This window comes from Lygodium microphyllum, chromosome 25 (assembly GCF_053477565.2).
Source record: "Lygodium microphyllum isolate KBCC chromosome 25, Lygodium_microphyllum_v1.1.10, whole genome shotgun sequence".
NCBI classification, from domain to species: domain Eukaryota; kingdom Viridiplantae; phylum Streptophyta; class Polypodiopsida; order Schizaeales; family Lygodiaceae; genus Lygodium; species Lygodium microphyllum.
The window spans coordinates 45,470,590-45,488,163 of NC_141159.1; the positions used below are offsets into that span (position 1 = coordinate 45,470,590).

The window sequence follows — 17,574 nt, forward strand, 5'->3', positions numbered from 1 at the left end:
GCATACATGTAAATTTGATGTCACCTTCATAAATATGAAGCAAAAAACCTCACGGATTACATATTTTTCATGGCATCAATATATGCCTCAATGTACACATCCAAATATTTTTCAAATGTGATCGAAATATACATCAAAATACATGTCACTACTTTCTAGAGTTATTTGCAATACATATATTATACTAATGAACATTTGGTTGCATATATCATTGCCATTAATTTTTTCAAAGACATGACAAAAATAATTTTCAGTATACTCCTTATCCCTAGTAGTGGTAGGGATTGTAGCATTCTTTGAAAAACATCCTTTGGGGCATACCTGCACTCTTGATAAAGATACACATATAGTGTACATGGACTCCTACAATTTGGCCATGCCACATGTTGGAATGATGATCTAGCATATATTCAAACTTTTACACATGGTAAATCAAGTTTTCTTTACTTTATTGAGGTGTACCAATGTAATGTTTAATCCAATCATAGGTCTTAGTTCCAATAATAAATTATAATGGTAATGTCTTCTCCCCTTCCTTGGATATCAAGTTTTAAAAACATATTTGACTCTATTTTAGAAAGAGTAACAAGAGATCACTATTGTAGGAAATCACAACATTCTTGAAGAGCTAAAGCATTGGTCAAACCGTGTGTAAATGTAAAGAGATGTATAAGAATGCTCCAAATTTTAGTATAATTTTCTTTTGGATTCTAGTGATGAAATATTTAAATGGTTAAGTTAAAAAGTGCTTCATTAAGCTTTTGTATTTATCATTTTATGTATTATAATATTTTTCTTATTACAAATGCATAAGATGTCTCATTTGTGTAGGCATAATGTAAGGGAAAGAGAGATAGGGAAGCAAGAACAAGCAAGTCAAATGTTTTTGACAAGGGTAGTGGATGAGATATGTTATCTTAGGTTGCAATACTTGTACTTTGTAATCAAAGCCAAAATTTGATAGCTTTGAGTTCCCTTAAATTTTATCTAAGCCAAAACTTTAGCTTCCAAAGCTCTCTGTATGCCCATGTATATATTATGTTGCAACCAAGACTACTACCTAATCATTATCATTCTTTGTTTTATATGTGTATTGGACTCTTTGTCATTTCAAGCTATACTATCATTTATAGTCTTTAATAATGTGTGGATTCAATTCATATTATGGATACGCCTAGCATTGTATGACTATTCATACCATTATTAGACGTCTAGCCTTAGAACTTAATTATTCATTTGATTTATGAAGATTTCTAAATTATAGTACAATGAGCTAGCAAAATAGGCAACGCTTACTATTATTTTTGCAAAGGGCTATTTTAGGCAAAACATAATAAATACTCACACTGAGGAGAGCGCTTTCGGTACATAGGAGTAGATTTTGCCCAATTTTGTGTCTTGCACTCTCTCTTGGTTTCTTCCTTTTGTTTTGTAGATTCATCCGGATTCTTTGAATTAATAGTTAAGCTATGGCGAGAGTTGAGAGAACAAGCTCCAAGCCACCGAGGCTACCAAGGACTCGAAGGTAACCACGACAAGTTACAAGCAACATATCAAATGTGACCAATGATCTTCACATTTATTAGTTCCTTGAACAAGCTATACAAATGGATCTATGCTGTTTAGCAATGAGGTTAGGCTGATAGCAGTTTCTTTATGAGATTATATAGTTGAGCTAGCAATGGTAAAAGGGGTTCAAGGAGAAGATGTTATTATGGGATAGCAGTTTCTATATGAGATTATATATTTGAGCTAGCCCTGGTACAAAGGGTTCGAGGAGAAGACGTTATTAAGAGATTATATAGTTGAGATAGCACTGGTACAATGGGTTCGAGGAGAAGATGTTATTATGGGCGGGGTCATATTGTTGGCCTGCTGACTAATTAGGAGCGACTCTGTAGGCTGTTTAGCAGAGTGTATAGGTGAGCTAGCACTGGTACGTGGGGTTCCAGGAGAAGATGTTATTATGTGTGTCGATGACGATCTCGGTGCTATGCAGGCTGACGGCGCCGATGACCATGTTCGCGAATGTATCACCCTCTTGCTTCTCGACGAATGGCCAGCACATCCTACGGACGCCGTTGTCATCCGTGAAGATGAGCTCCGTGGCGCCAGGCGCAAGCGTGAGGGCATTACCATTGGCAAAGAGGAAGGCGATGTTAGGAAGGCCGCTCATGTCATTGGGGTAATCCCAGCAGGCGTCCAGGCCCTCGGGGCCTGGCTCGCCCGGGTCGCCGAGAATAGGAGCGACGGCGTCAAGCCAGGCGGCTCGGAAGGGGGCGTAGGCGTCAGTGGTGATGATGGTGAGCATGTCACCGGAGTCCACAATGACACCACCTGTGGCATCGGCGTTGATGGTGGAGAGGACCCCGTCGGGGACGCCGACGCGCTGGTCGTTGATAAGGAAGTCGACGGCCTCGACATAGTGGTACACCTGCGCACCTTCGTCAGTGACCAGAGGCGTGGAGGGGTAGTCCGCGGCTGGAGCAATCACAGACAGAAATTAAAACTTATGGCCATGGAGTTATATTGCAGACTAGCTTGGTATATGAACTTACGCGCTGCAGCCCCGTCCCCGAACATGATCCAACCGGAGTAGGGGCTGGAGAAGATGGGAGCCAGGCAGAAGGCGAAAGCAGTGCTGTAGTAATGCACGATGTTCAGCTGCTCTGGGAAGGAGAGGCCGCGCCCGAAGCCCAGTCCCAGGACGCCCGAGGCAACCGTCTCCACCCCGGCGACGTTCTTCGTGCCGCAGCCGAAGCCCAGGTCCGAGATGGTGACGGACACCTCTTCCCCGGAGCCCGGGCCGGAGTCCCAGAAGTTGAACTCTTCAGTGGCGATGTAGCCGTACGAGCTGGTCCCATCCGCATAGCTGATGTAGTATCGGCACAGGCTGTCGTCGGCGCCCTGCCCCAGCCCCGGCACGGCCTGCACGTCTGAGCAGTACGGGTCGTTGGTGTTGGTCATGTAGTGGGTTTGGGACATTTTGGGGTCGTAGATAGCAAAGGACTGCGCGTAGCAGCTCTCGCAGGGTTGGCACTGGAACCAGGGCAGGTCGCTCCCGGTGTCCAGCAGCAGCAGCAGCGGCTGGTTGGCATCGCTCACGCTCAGCACCATGTAGTACTCCGAGAATTGACCCCCGCTGTAATATCCCGTGCCTACCTGGCCCCAGGGGATAGAGTCTAGGTGGCGCTCCTGATCATGTCCATAAGTAGGCGTCGACGACGACGTTCCATTGGCCGTTGATGGCCTACGTACCACCCTCGTGTTCTTCTTTTGCCTGTCCTCCCTCGCCTCCGAGTAGCGCTTCAACCTCAGCCGCGAGGCGCATGCATCATCGCATCCCGCGGGCCTCAGTGGCGAATGCGCGTCCCAGATGTGGCTCACGCCCGCCCTGATCATACCAGATCTACGTCTAGCTGTGCTACTGTAATTAGAGTCCATCGACGTCGTTGCAGGTGATATTCCTGACGTCATCGACATGCCGGCTGCCAGAGCCCGGTGATTGATCTGCCGTGCTGCTACTACGCACATGCAATGCAGGCTGAATATAATGGCCAGCTGCAACAGCCGCAGCTTGCGAAGCTGTATTGGAAAGACGATATGATTGCTGTTGCAAAAGCTCATCAGATTCAGCTTCTCGCTCATGACGTGGGCCGCCATCTAGTGAGTACTCGGTTTCTGGACGGCCGTTTGCCGATGCGCTGAGAGTACCGTTGACACGGAGTCTTGTTTATAAGAGGCGCTTGCTCTACCGGTCGGCAAATGAAGGAATGATCCCAGGATATGCGCTCTCAAATTTGCATGGGATGGAACGCAAAACAGAAAACGTTGTGTTTCTCCAAGACGGCTAATTTGGCTTGACATGCGCAAATAATCAACAGCAGGGTTCGCGAAATACTTTCTGTTGAGGCCTCCGTAAGTCCCCCTCTCCTTTCACACTGAGCTTAGAATTGGGATACTTCAATCTGATTTTCCCCACCTTAGGTATCAGCATCCGAATAGAGCCCGATGGTTAGTTTTAATGCGAGACTTTCCTCATAAATGTGCAGATCCCATTGTCAGCATGAATGGTCTTGAACTCAATGTAATAACGCTACCTTAATCTCATTCCAAATTTCCTACATTCGGGAGTCGGCGGTTCGTGGTTAGGCAGAAATTAGCTCTACCTTATTGATTGGGATACCACCGATAATTACAAGTCGTGTCGTGACTCAAGAAGTATCGCATCCTTAGCATCGATGATCCTAACTATTATTATTATTATTCTTGCATTGGAGCACCCAAACTAGTCCTTGACTAATTGTTGGTAATAAATTTAAAGATATTTGTAAATTAGTCAAACTATTAAGATAAATAAATATGAAATAGTTTTCCTCAAATAAACGATATGTTTTATGAAATATGAAATTCAATCAAGGAACTAGTTTATTTTTTATTTTTTCAAAGGTATTTGGGATTTTTCCAAGATATTAAAATGTTACATACTACCATCTAAAAATAGATATCCAAGACTTGTGATGATGCGTGACAACTGTTGCAAAAGCTTGGCATGGATTATAACAAACATTTATGCATGTATTAATGATTGTGTGCTCTTTATGAGTCCACGGAAACATGTCCAAAGTTTAGTTCTCATATAAGATATCGCCAAGACCTTCAAAGACAAATCATCCCCAAGAAGGTTAATCTCAAATACTTTTCACTTATACAACACATCCATCACATATTTTATACAGTAGACATGGTGAATTTGACAATGTAGCATGCACAAAATAGGTCCACAGATGAAATCTTGCAAATATGAACAGACTCTTGAGCATGGGGTCACATTGACTCCATCTTTCCAAGCTTTGCATGAGAACTAAGAAATATTCAGCTCGATCTTGCTATGGATGGCATGGATCTATTCAAACTCCACTTGATTTATTATATTGTATAACTAGTAGTCATTGTGAACTGCAACATCCCACCATGGCTTTCTATGAAGAAGGGATACATAATCCTTAGCTTGCTTGTTCCTAGGAACTATACCTAATCCTTAATGAGCTCAAGATTTTGTGGAAGGAGGGGATTAAGACATGAGCAACCATATTGGGAGGTGGTATTTTAACATACGAGCCATTCTTATGCGGACTATACATGATTTTTTGGGATTCGACAAGTGCTCAAGTATGTTTGCTTCATTTTTCATTGTTGGTATCTCACATGGCTTTTTTTTGTTTGGATTGACTAAGTATAGATATTAAGAAAAGCCTGGTCACATGAGGTTACCATGCATGTCCATTGTGTGGACCAAAGTTATTGACTTGCAAATGTCATAGACCATAAAGAAGATGGTCTATTAGAGATATGTCATATTCTTGCCAGAGAGCCATAAGTTGAGAGCAGGATTCCTTGGACGACCTCCCACACAAAGCAATGGCCAAAGCTAGTATAAGTGGAATGTGATAGTTTTAGTTTTCTATGAGTTGCCATATTGGACCCATTTATAGATCAACCATTTGTTGGATTCCATGTATATTTTCAAGAATATTGATAGCTTGTTATGGGACCCATTTACAAATCAACCATTTATTGGATCCCGGTAGCTTGTTGTGGAACCATATCATAGGAAAGAGAGAAACCGTAGGGGCACAAATGGATTTGAAGAAGAGAAGGAAGATGGAGATGCTTTGGCCATAAATAAGCTTTGATAGTTGTGTGCAACTACCTCATGCTCTTTGGGTCCTATCCAGTAAAGAGGAGCGTATGATAAAGCAAACTATTAAATGTATATGTATGCCAATGGATATGATGTGTTCTCTCAAGTCCATATTTTCTAAAGGTGACCAATTAAGAGAACTAAAATTCAATGATTGCCAAAAGATATGCCACGTTTGTCTAGACCTTGATAGTAAGACCATCTAGTACATCATTATATTATGTCAATCAAAAGTTTTGAATGCATCAAATTTTTGACAATTTGTACTATCAATTGCAATCTGTAATGTCCCCTTTACTTAGTTTATTTTAATGTGCGTATACGTAGTGTTGCGCATCCATACATGGAAAAAAGATAGAATCTCTACAGGATTTACATGAAGCAGGACTGGTTTACTAAAATAGTCTGAAATATCTAGTATCATGTTTAGATGACTTATTTTCCACTTTAGATGGATCCAAATATATACTGTGACTTATTTTGAAGGGAATAAGTCGTCCAAGACAAAAGATGGAGAAAATTTATGCGATTTACGAAAATTGTCATTTTTGCCTATTTTTGATAGATATTCACAATTCTGTCTGCAAAAGCTTATCGACTAGAGGCGTTCCGATCATTTTGAGTACCCAGATGATGAAGTTATGATCCAAACAAGTTGCAGATGCATATGGCAGAAAAAACGAAAACAGTGAAAAAAACATAAGCTCTAAAGCTAAACGCCTTAAGCTTTTATGGAAAAGCAAAGGAAAAAACATATGTGAGAGGGAGTGGAGAAAAACTATTAAAGGGAGGACAAGGAGGGTAGAAGGGCCATTAAAAAATCACAAGTGTGTGTAAGGCTTGAGGTTGAGATTTTATCCCTCATCTTCTTCAATCTTGCCATCAAATTTCAGAGAGAAGGTTTGAGGATGTGCTTTAAGCCCCTTGCCTACATTGAAGTTCCAACATCACGAGTCGCTATGGAGATTGAGCTTAAAGCTTCTTGCCTATTTTTGAAGATCGACAATAAATTCCTGTCCCTGTGGCGAGAAACTTCATGAACCCCCACACGAATTCCATGCGATATATATCTAGCTCCATACCAAGAGAGGAGAGACAAGAGCAATCTTGACGAGGACGAGATGTCGATTGGGGAGGAGACTCTATTCCGCGAGACGAAGAGACATCATTCCATTCAACCCAAGGAAGGGGATACATTGAAGATCTCTCATCCTCTTCTACTCTAATCCAAGAAGAGAAGACACTGAAGAACCTTATTCTATTCTATCAATCCGGTTAGAAGTCATACCTATACTCTCATCCCTATTCTGTCTACTAGAGAGAGAGAGATCATACATTTTCTCTCACTCTTACTCTATACTAGAGAAAGATCTAGTCTTGTTCTTACCCTTGCTTGCCAAGGTGAGAAAGAGAGAAGTATTGCTCTTCACTAAGGAAGAAGAACAGTTCGCGAGGCCTACATCATCGAATCCTGCAATAACCATCATCATCATCATGAGTCTTACACCTTTGCTAGCCGATATTACTACCGTGTTGTTCTTCTTCTACGAATCATATTTTCGTCATGGCCCCGAAGAAAAAAAATTCAAAAGTGAAAATCGTGAATGACCCTATTAACATGAAAGCAACAGTTGGAGTTGCGAGAACGTGAGTCACTAACAAAGTCACGGGCGCGGATAACAACCCTTTACCAATCGTAATACCATAGGTTTTTCTAAAAGTTGTATGATTGATTGAAGTCATAACTGCTTGAAGACATTAATCTTGTTTGTGAATTTTAGATTAGATCTTGATTGAATTAAGTATAGGAACAAATAAAAATTGAGGAGCCCTATATCTCCCCCAAGGATAGATGTTGAATCCCTATACCAAGAGGGGATGTTTTTAGCACCGCAGAAGCATGGATCGCCGGCTCTGATGGCGATAGGTCTCCCAACAGGGATCATATTAAGTAGGAGGTGGTTAGGGTGCTGGGGGGCTCTCGCTAGTAAATCCTTTCTGCACCGAGGAATTTCCAGCTGGAAAACTCTACATTTTTTACCACATTCCTAGCTAAATAGTAAGTACACGTTCATAATTTTCGAACCTACTTGGTCTCCTGTATGGCCTGAGCTCTACTTAGGACACCTTTAAATGCTAGCTATAGGATGATTTTGATCTTGGTGATATGTAGATGTACCAGATGAGGCAGCACATGAAATTGTAATTTTTCTCATATATGGGCAAGAGAACACACATTATGGAACATAATCAATGAATTTATTTTATTCTAATTGTATGTCTGTGAGTAAATTATGTAAAGGAACAACTGTGCATAAAGGGATATTAATTAATGAAGCTATTTATGTATATTTTTCACGTAATGTGGTAGGTAATTAGATAACTAAGAACTTTCATGGAGGGAAGCGGGTGGATGGATTCCTGAAGAATCCAGTCTTATGGCACGGTGGTCTCCATTAGCCGAGAGGTTTTCCCAAAAACAAACACTAGGAAGAAACTCTAGGAAGGTCCAATTCACTAACTTACCTAGGTTTTGGTCTAAGAACGTGAATTGTAAATTATATTAGGAAAAAGGTACGATGACTATGCCAGAACACTGCAAGGAATTTCATAAATCCTTAGTCTACTAGTGGAAAAAAGAGTTGTACTCCATGAAACAAGGGTAATGAAAGTTGCTCCTTCCGGACAAGAAGCCTGTCGAAGGACACCTCTGCATGCGAGCTAGTTGTTGATAATGGTGGGAGGCTTCCACTACAGGGTAGACCTAGGGTTAACTAGCCGGAAAAAATCCGATCATTCGGGTTAGAGTACGGATGACGACGACTAGAAGGTAAACTCTAGGCAACTACTAAAACGTTACTTGTCACGTAATTAAGGCGGGTACGTTACAAATGGTATTAGAGCCAAAAGAAATCAAAAATTTGGTAATTGTAGCCTGAGATGTGAGTTGTTTTTCCCTTCCCTTACTAATATATGTTTCTATCCTACCCAGAGAGATGAAGATTGGGAGCGGTTCCTAGTCTTTTGAGCAATGTTTACATTTGCAATGCATTCTGCAAATTATGGATGGAGAATACAAGTTGTTATATCGACGCAAGTCTTGCCTTCCTTCAAACCAATTTGATGAGGATAAGATGGATGGAAAACCTCAAAATCGTAAGTTTTATTTATTCCATGAAGCAAGAGTGAATTCAACTTTATTCACTAGAGACCGGGAGGTTAAACTAAATCGATATATTTATGAGAAAGTGACAAAGGTCATCCTAGTGGACCGAATTATAGTTGTTGGTCGCTCTAAATGTTGCAACTACATCAAAGATGGACTTCATGATCTTCCTTTAAAGTATTGATTTTCAGATATCCATTCTTCAAAGCCGTATTATTACCCAATGGATGTATCCAAATGCCATGCTTAAATTGTATTAGGGAAATCGTCTCTCCCAAATAGCCACTACAACACAATGCCGCCATACACGCGTCCATTACACGCGAAAAGTTACGGGTGCGTGTATGGTCGTTTATACTCACAGCAATATCGGGCGCGTGTATACATGCATGTAACAGCGCGTGTATAATTGCATGTGAGGGCGCGTGTATTTGCGCGTAAAAACTGTCATAATACACGCTCTGTTACACGCGACACAGAGCCTAACTACAGAAATCCATTTCTTTTCAAAACAGAAAACCATTAAGTTTTAAAAATGTCATTGTGCATTGCAGTGTTTACAAACCATTACAAAATCCCACTACATGCACTTACAACAATGTAATATATTGAAAAATATATCTTCATATGGTTATTGAAAGACAAAGTATACAATAGAAATGTCATGAATTTGGAACAATACAGTGATGGATTGGTTAGGGTTCGATCTCATCTTCAATAAGATCCATCCTTGCCAAACGATCAACATCAATATCCATTTGATCAATTTGTAAGGCTACGATTAAATTTATTCTACTATCGCTATTTTGCCCATTGATAATGGTACCGATGCCTTGATCATTCTCATCATCATCACCATCATCCTCAATGGAAGGGTCATCCTCATGATCGTGAGAAATGGCACGCTCATCCTCATTATCATGATCATCTACATTGGCATGTTCGACATCATCTTCTTTGCGGCTTGCCACATCCTCCATATGCTCCATATCAGTGAATGTATTATACATTACTTTGGAACGTGGTGCAATAGGGATGACATACCACCATTTACTATCATGCGCCATTGGCACATAGATAACCTGCTCAAATACACATAATTCATTAATTAATTAGCATATCAAAAGTCAAGGGGTGCGCGAGCTTAGATATATATGTACATGAAACACATTTGTAAAAAAATGCATACCTGCTCACATTGTTGTGGCAATACGAGCCTATCTTTCTTTGTTTGCCAAAACTTTGTAGAGTCAATAGTTACATAGCCACTTGCATGGCGTTTTATCGTTGCGTTAGGCCCTTTTTCCACCACGTTCATTTGCCATTTGACATCCAAAACATACACAAAGAAGCGGCGAAAGTCAAGTCTGTATATGTCTTGGATTGTGCCACAATAATCATCAATTTTTCCATTGGCTCCCTCAAAGCTACTAATGACACCGCAATCTTGTGTATTCCTCTTTTCATCTATTCTTTGTGTTCGAAAATGCTTGCCTTCACACCATATAGCATTGAACATAGTGCACTGGACCAAAATATAAGCAATATCTATGTAAGCAATTAATGTGAATAAATATGAAAAGCCAATCACTTACAAAGAATGCAAATTTACATTTGTTCTATGTACCTTTAACATGCATCCTCGTGCATACTCCCATTCTTCCGCCGTGATATGCAGCCCCTCATCTCTCTCTGCTCTCTCCATTTCCTCATGCAACCAATCAACATGAATATCATTCGGAAGTGTTGCTAGATGCTTAGGGTACGCCTTACGAGAGCCATGTTGCCTCCGAAAGAGAGCTCTGTCTGCTTGCCTTTTTGTCTTTGCATCCTCGTATCTTGTAACCCATCTGCTCATCACATCACTATTAAGGATGCAAGTGAAATTAAGATCATCAATCAATGTTCTCTCAATTACTTTGCTCTGTCCTTTTCCTTGAGGCACAATAGACGTCATCCTCAAGTCCTCTTCATTGCTCCATAGTCGCGGCAAAGAGCTATCCACCTGATCAAGAAATTCTGATATATATACAAGAGACTCTTGTATCAACCAACCCTCAGCCATGCTTCCTTCGGGCCTTGCACTTTGCCTCACAAAGTCTTTTAAGGTCTTCATGAAGCGCTCTAGGAAGAACATCCAACGGGCATGCACAGTGCCACATAAAGCAATTTCATCCACTAAATGCACAATGAGATGTAGTTGACTTGTGAGAATGGTTCGCGGAAAAGTCTCCTCTACCATACAAACCACCTCCACTGCCATAACACGCGCATCATCCAATGTGGCTGGATCAATTGCTTTGGAACTAACATATCTGAAAAATAAATGCACAGTACGTTATACCTCATGCACATTCATTTTGCAAGGTATAATGAAGGGTGATCTTACATGGGATTTACCACTAACTCAAATTTGCAAGTTACAATGCTCACTTCAATAATGCGTCAAGACTTGCATTGCTCCATCCATAAACTGTTTGTATATTGAGCAGTTCAAGTGAAGCACGTAAAATAGAGAATGTGCACCCTTCAAAAACCGGTGTCGATGAAGTGTTGTAGAGATGCTCTTGTTCCATATCATTGTCGTCCACACCTTTGCGATCATCCCTAAAAAGATTCCGTACCATGTCATTAAACACTTCCTTTTCCACAACTTCGTGGGGTGCAGGGCTATTGTCATCCCTTTCCCACTCATCTCCGACAAGAGATCCTGAAGCTCCAGCATCATCTCGTCGACGCTTTGCATGCTCTCGCCGTGCGTATGGCACCATGTTAGGGTGTGGTACTGCATCCTGCTTCAATCACAGTATATATATTACAACGCGCTCCATTAATTTGCACACCATGAGTTATTTTAATACTTTCAATTCACATCTTCTCACATCTAAACCTGTTTGAATCCATTCTCCATACATCGAGATGTGATTCAATGTAATTCGACGCGCTCGTACAATGCACCCTTGACATCGATTACACGTACACTTGATCCTTTGTGCCAGCCACACGTCGCGATCACGATGACGCATTGCCTCATCCTCACCAGAACTGCTTGAAGAGGATGATGACATGCTATGTCCAAAATAACCAATACAGAAGTAGGATCAGTTTTTAGTGAAATCATACACATCCTATGCACAAAACAATGGATACACAAGAATAATCAGTTTTTAAAAAAAGTATAAACAGTCTCTGTGTCGTGTGTACAGGCGCGTCTACAATGTGTTCTGCTGCGCTTTTACACGCGCTTTTACACGCGCTTTTACACGCGCTTTTACACGCGTGCTTTTCGCGTTTACCTGCCGCGCGCGTCGCTTTCTTTCTTTTAAAAGCGCGCCCTCTTTCAAAACACTTCTTCTTTCTGCGCCCGCTTTCTTTCTTTCAAAAGCCCTTCTTTTAAAACCGAACCTGCCTCTTCCAACCAGCCTTCTCCCTCTTGGACTACCCAAAAGAAGCAAAGGGTGCAGACAACATAGAAAGGGAGAGAGAAGCAAGAATCAACGAACTCACTTTTCAAAGACTTTTCAAAGAGGTTGGTTGTCGTTTGTTTGTTTTGGCAAATCTGTCGCTTTCTTTCTTTCCACCCGTGCTATGTGTACTTGAAAGCGACAGAGGATAGAATTGTAAGAGATATTGTAAGAGATATGTTTATTTTCTAGAATGGTAGATATATGTTGTAGGTTATATATTGTAGGAGATATATTGAGGAGATATATTGTAGGAGATATGTTTATTTTTTATATGCATGTTTTGCTTGGTTCATTGAGGCGGAATTTCGACGCTTCGCAGATTCTTCATGGATCCAGGCTCTTCCTCCGATCCGTTGGCATACGCCACTTGGATGATGGAGATGATAAACCATTTTGGGCGCCATCCTAATCCAGTGGAGCTGACAGAGTATATGTATGCCCATCCTCCTCCTAGACTCCCAGGTCACACCGCGCCCCCAAGTACACAAGCCTCTCCACTGCCGTCTACGCCTGCGAGTCCGGCGAGACGTACCCCTGCGCATACACGCTCACCGAGGAGACACACCCCTGCACGGACACACTCACGCACACCCTCCTCTGTACCGTCACGTGAGGGCTCACGGCCACCATCACGTGCTCCCTCACAGTCACAGTCACGTGTAGCCACCCCTAGTCATGGCTACTCCCGCAGTACAGATGAGAGCCGACGCCGCAGTAGGGAGAGCGGGAGTGGAGGATTATGCGGCGGGTGCTTTGGTGGGGGGGGTAGTAGGGCACGCGGTGAGAGAGGGCATGGAGGGAGGCATGTACGAGGAGACAGTGAGGAGTCGGAGGAGGCGAGAGAGGTGGAGGGAGAGATTTTCTACGATGTTACGGATAGGGGCGGGGTAGTCATGGATACGAGAGGGAAAGAGGTGATGGAGTATATGCGGGGGGTAGTTTCAAACATGTATAGAAACTGTTTTGTAAAATTTAAAGATCAGGAGAGCCGGTTAGTTAGGGAGATCCTAGATAGTGTACATAGTCGGTACCCCAATCCCCCACGAGCGACATTCTCGGATGTATGGGGAAGGACGCGAATAAGGGAGATCTTAAGTAATAAAAGATCTCACCTTAAGAAACTCGCGTACGATGATGGGGTGAATGTAGCTGCGGGTGGCTATCCTTGTGAGAAACTTGCCACTGCCCACAAACACGAGTGGAAGGAGGCAAAGAAGCGCGCAGAGGGAGGCGTGAAGAGCAGGCAGCATGTGGAGGCACGACGGATCCAGATGGAGACCATTGGATCGTCGCATTTCGGATCTGGCGGCGTCGAGTCGTGGGAGGCAGAGTTCGTAAGTAACTTGCCTCTTTATTTGATTCTATGATTGTTTTGATCTTACAAACTATCTTGATTATGTTACAGCGACGGGTTATGGGGAGGAGGCCCACGAGACTGGGTATGCTCGCCGCAATAGCAGACGTGACACGTGGGCCATCTTCAAAAACGAGGGACGTATTACGGATGCACAGTTTGACGCGGCCATGAGACCATACGGTCGACAGGTACTTGAAAACTCTAAATGAATGATTTCGGTTTATTTAATTGCATATATATGTATACTTACATACGGTATATTTCTTGAACAGGCATAAGCTGCTGATGCTCCTGCCCCTGATGATCCAGCCGCCACTGCTGATGTTCGTGCCACTGCTCCTGGTGGAGGCGAGCACCACTCATCGGAATATACCGATGCGAGCTCCTCTGATCATGGAGAGAGCACAGGGTCCTCATCATCCTCTGATTAGCTTTCAGAATACTGTAGGATGTGGTTGTACAAAAAAATTTTGTAACTGAAGCCATGGGATTTTTTGCACCTAGCTCCCTATTTGACTTTGTATATATTTGTTCCTAATTAAAGCCATGGGCTATTTTGACATATGGACTCCCTTGTACACAAATGTATCATGTATTGACAATGTATTGAATCGTGAGTCTTGAGTCGTGTATTAAGTTTTAGATAGTAATATTGAATCGTGTATTCATAGAGAGTGAGTCTCGTGTCTTGAAATCTAAATCGCTCTTTTTTTGTGGTGCAATGCACCAAAAAAAAATCCAGAGAGTGCCTTTGGGTGCCTGCACTCTCTGGATTTTTTTTCCCTCTGTGATCGCGTGTATAAGCGCGTGTTATCTGTCAAAATCGCGTATATTTACGCGGATAGTCTGTTAGATTCGCGTGTAAATTCGCAGCAAAACTGTCCAGAACGCGTGTATGGGGTCGTGTATTTGCGCGACTGGCTGTCACTGTACACGCGCTTTTACACGCATGTCTCTGGCCGCGATGATACACGCGCTATTACACGGGCCCGACACTTTTTTTCCCAAGTCATTTTGTGCGGCTAGGAGCGCGGGTATGAGCCCAATCCCTTGTAGTGAGCCACCCATCCCAAAATAAACCATGTATTTTTTTCCCTTCAACAAAAGAAATTATTTTTTCTATCCATTGAATATGAAATTAGTTACCATTCTAGCAATTAAGAATTACAAATCAGTAGATATATCTGAAATCCATGGTTAGATTTCTTAAGTTAATTTGGAAAACTCTATCATAATATATCACTTCTCAAGTATGCACCGTTCATGGATATTGCACAACAAGTATCCAAGTTTTGCCATGGATTGGATGATCCCCTGAACACAAGGCTTGAAGAATTTGTCCATCCGACCTCTAAGACGCATTGATAAGAGCAAGACCGATTGTAAAGGAACTCGAGTCTAAACCAAGAAACAATAAGCCTTGGAATAGTATGTTCCAAAAAATATATATAACTAATAAGGATACTTTTAGGTGCTAGTATTGTGACAAACCTGGCCACATCCAAAGGTGATGCCTGAAACTTGGACAGAATGAATGCCAAAGCAAGTTCCATAATGACCAGAGTCAGACAACCATAGCTAGAGGAAGAGTTGCCAGCATAACCCTCAAGGAAGTAGAAGATGGTGAAGATCCCACCTTGAAAACCGATAACGAGAGAGTAAGAATTCATGCCAAAAGAAGGATGGGACTCTCCATCTCTACATTGGTTATCGAGGGCTAAATCAAGTACTTATCAAGAATAAGTATCCAATTCCAAGGATCAACGAACTACATGATTGACTACAAGGAGCAAAGATTTCCTCCAAGATTGATCTCAGATCAGGGTATTACCAGATTAGAATCAAGCAAGAAGATATCCCAAAAACCGCTTTGAGCACAAGGTATAGTCATTATGAGATTATCTAATATCATTTGGATTAAAAAACGCCCCTGCTGCCTTCAATAGATTAATGCAAGATATATTCAAACATTATCTTGATGATTTCCTCCTTGTATTCTTTGATGACATCCTAACATATTCCAAGGATGAAGGACATCACGAGTCACAATTGCGGACAGTTCTTGAGACAATGCAGACTCACAAGCTATATGCTAAGAAGAAGAAGTGTGCGTTCTTCAAGAAGCAAATCCGGTATTTAGAGTTTATAGTTTCAATAGAGGGAATTTCAATAGATCCAACCATTGTAAGCAAAGCTAGTAGCTTTTTGGGTTTAACAAGATGTGTAATATTTCTGCTGAAAATATTACGAGGCCATGTGAAGTCTCGGGCAAATGACAATGCTGGCATTGTGGTTACGGACGGTTCGGTCTTTAAATAATACACTCTCCACTGGCCAAACGAGACATGGTTTAATGAAACCCGCATATTTTCATGAGAACCTCCTCTTGGGGGGAGGTCAAGAGGATAATATTGGATTTAATGCAAATTTTTTTAATCCTCTTCCCCCTAGCCGAATCATGGCTGAAGGAAGAGGATGGGGGCTATATTGGGAAATAGAAGAGGTAGAGGGGAGAGAATGCATGCGGCCACCACGTGGGGGGAGGGAGGCCTTACCCCCTCTTCCTATAAATACCCCCCTCAAAGGGGTGGAGAAGGGGGGGGGGAAGCTAAGTCATGACTGTGCCAGACTATGGTAATAGAGGGAATCGGGAGGCTATCGGAGAGGAGGGAAGCTGAGGAATTTAGTGAAGGAGGAGTAGAGTAAACCGCCCGACTGTGGAAGGACGCGCCAACCACCATGCCAAGGTGTGGAAGAGGAGGGCGCTGCTATATCCGACGTGAGGAGGATAATCATGAGCTCATGAAGCTGCCACAGGATGCCACCAGCTGCCAAATCGATGGCTTCCTCTTCCCTCCACGTGGTTATACCACGCCGTCAGAAGCTTCAAGAAGCTTCTTGAAAGCTTCTAAGGGCCTCCTCCAAGCCCCCCCTTCCTGTGGGATAATGGAGTGATGGATGATGTGAGAGGATGAGGGTAGGGGTAGAAGAGGGTGAGGGTATAATGAATTGGCAGCAAGGAGGATGATGGAGTTGGGAGAGATGGATGGGGAAGCGACAGAAGGGAGATGGTGTGTGATAAAGTTCGAAAGGAGGATGGTGGAGTGGATAGGGATGGGGAGATGGTGAAGGAGAAGAAGAAAATAGAGATATAAAGATAGTGGTAGAGTGAAGTATGTGTGTTTCCCTTTGAAGACTCAAAGAGGTCTCCTTTTATAAATACTTAGCTAGTTAATCAAGTATAATATTCATTGATTAGAGACCCAAATTGGATGATGCACTAGGTGATGTAAGGCAATGTATGGAGTTTCCTTGTACATTTCTACTTTTGGAAAGGAATTTCCTAAGGGAAAAGTAGATCACTCTTATTTAGTAGAAATGTACAAGTCTTTACAAACATATATTCTTATATAAGGCTTAAATTGCACAACCCAAAGCTACGTATACCTTGTGTTATTCTAAGAGTAGGTTCAGACGGTAAGAATAAAAGGCTGTGAAATGCACCCATCAATGCTAGAGCAAAACTGTGCCACCTAACTCTTAGGTCGTAGCATCACAAATGTCCTTGATAAGCCTAAGGACAGGGGCCCCAAGGACAAGATTGTCAAATGACTTCTATATCTTTCTAATTTTTCTTAATGTATTCATTTCTGCTTCATCTTTCTCCTTATAGGCTTGGCACCCCTCCCTATTGCTCTGTTACTAATGCATGGCTAAATGCACCCTATTTGCCATTTTTAAAATTGCCAGCCCTTTGAGTCTTGCCCTTTGAAGTCACTCTACTAGGAAATGGAGTCTTTGATACCTTGCTAGCATTATGTCAAATCCAAAATGAGTATGTTGGTAATTCAATGGATATGTTGCTTGTCCATGAGAACTT

At 42.2% G+C, this 17,574-nt stretch overlaps 3 protein-coding genes across 3 annotated transcripts; all 3 read right to left on the reverse strand.

The window, feature by feature from the left end:
* Window positions 1-1,927: 1,927 nt before the first annotated feature.
* On the reverse strand, window positions 1,928-3,663 carry LOC148014158 (aspartic proteinase nepenthesin-2-like). Its single transcript, XM_087666529.1, has 2 exons — window positions 2,559-3,663; window positions 1,928-2,481 (listed from the first exon to the last, which is right to left on the reverse strand). Exons 1-2 carry the CDS (start codon window positions 3,661-3,663, stop codon window positions 1,928-1,930), a joined length of 1,659 nt encoding a protein of 552 aa, XP_087522655.1.
* Window positions 3,664-9,565: 5,902 nt separating this feature from the next.
* Window positions 9,566-10,389, reverse strand: LOC148014159 (uncharacterized). The gene is made up of 2 exons (XM_087667161.1): window positions 10,060-10,389; window positions 9,566-9,952 (listed from the first exon to the last, which is right to left on the reverse strand). The coding sequence occupies exons 1-2, from the start codon at window positions 10,387-10,389 to the stop codon at window positions 9,566-9,568; spliced, it is 717 nt and encodes a 238-aa protein (XP_087523287.1).
* A 910-nt stretch (window positions 10,390-11,299) lies between these two features.
* On the reverse strand, window positions 11,300-11,938 carry LOC148014160 (uncharacterized). Its single transcript, XM_087666829.1, has 2 exons — window positions 11,753-11,938; window positions 11,300-11,665 (listed from the first exon to the last, which is right to left on the reverse strand). Exons 1-2 carry the CDS (start codon window positions 11,936-11,938, stop codon window positions 11,300-11,302), a joined length of 552 nt encoding a protein of 183 aa, XP_087522955.1.
* Between the last annotated feature and the right edge of the window lie 5,636 nt (window positions 11,939-17,574).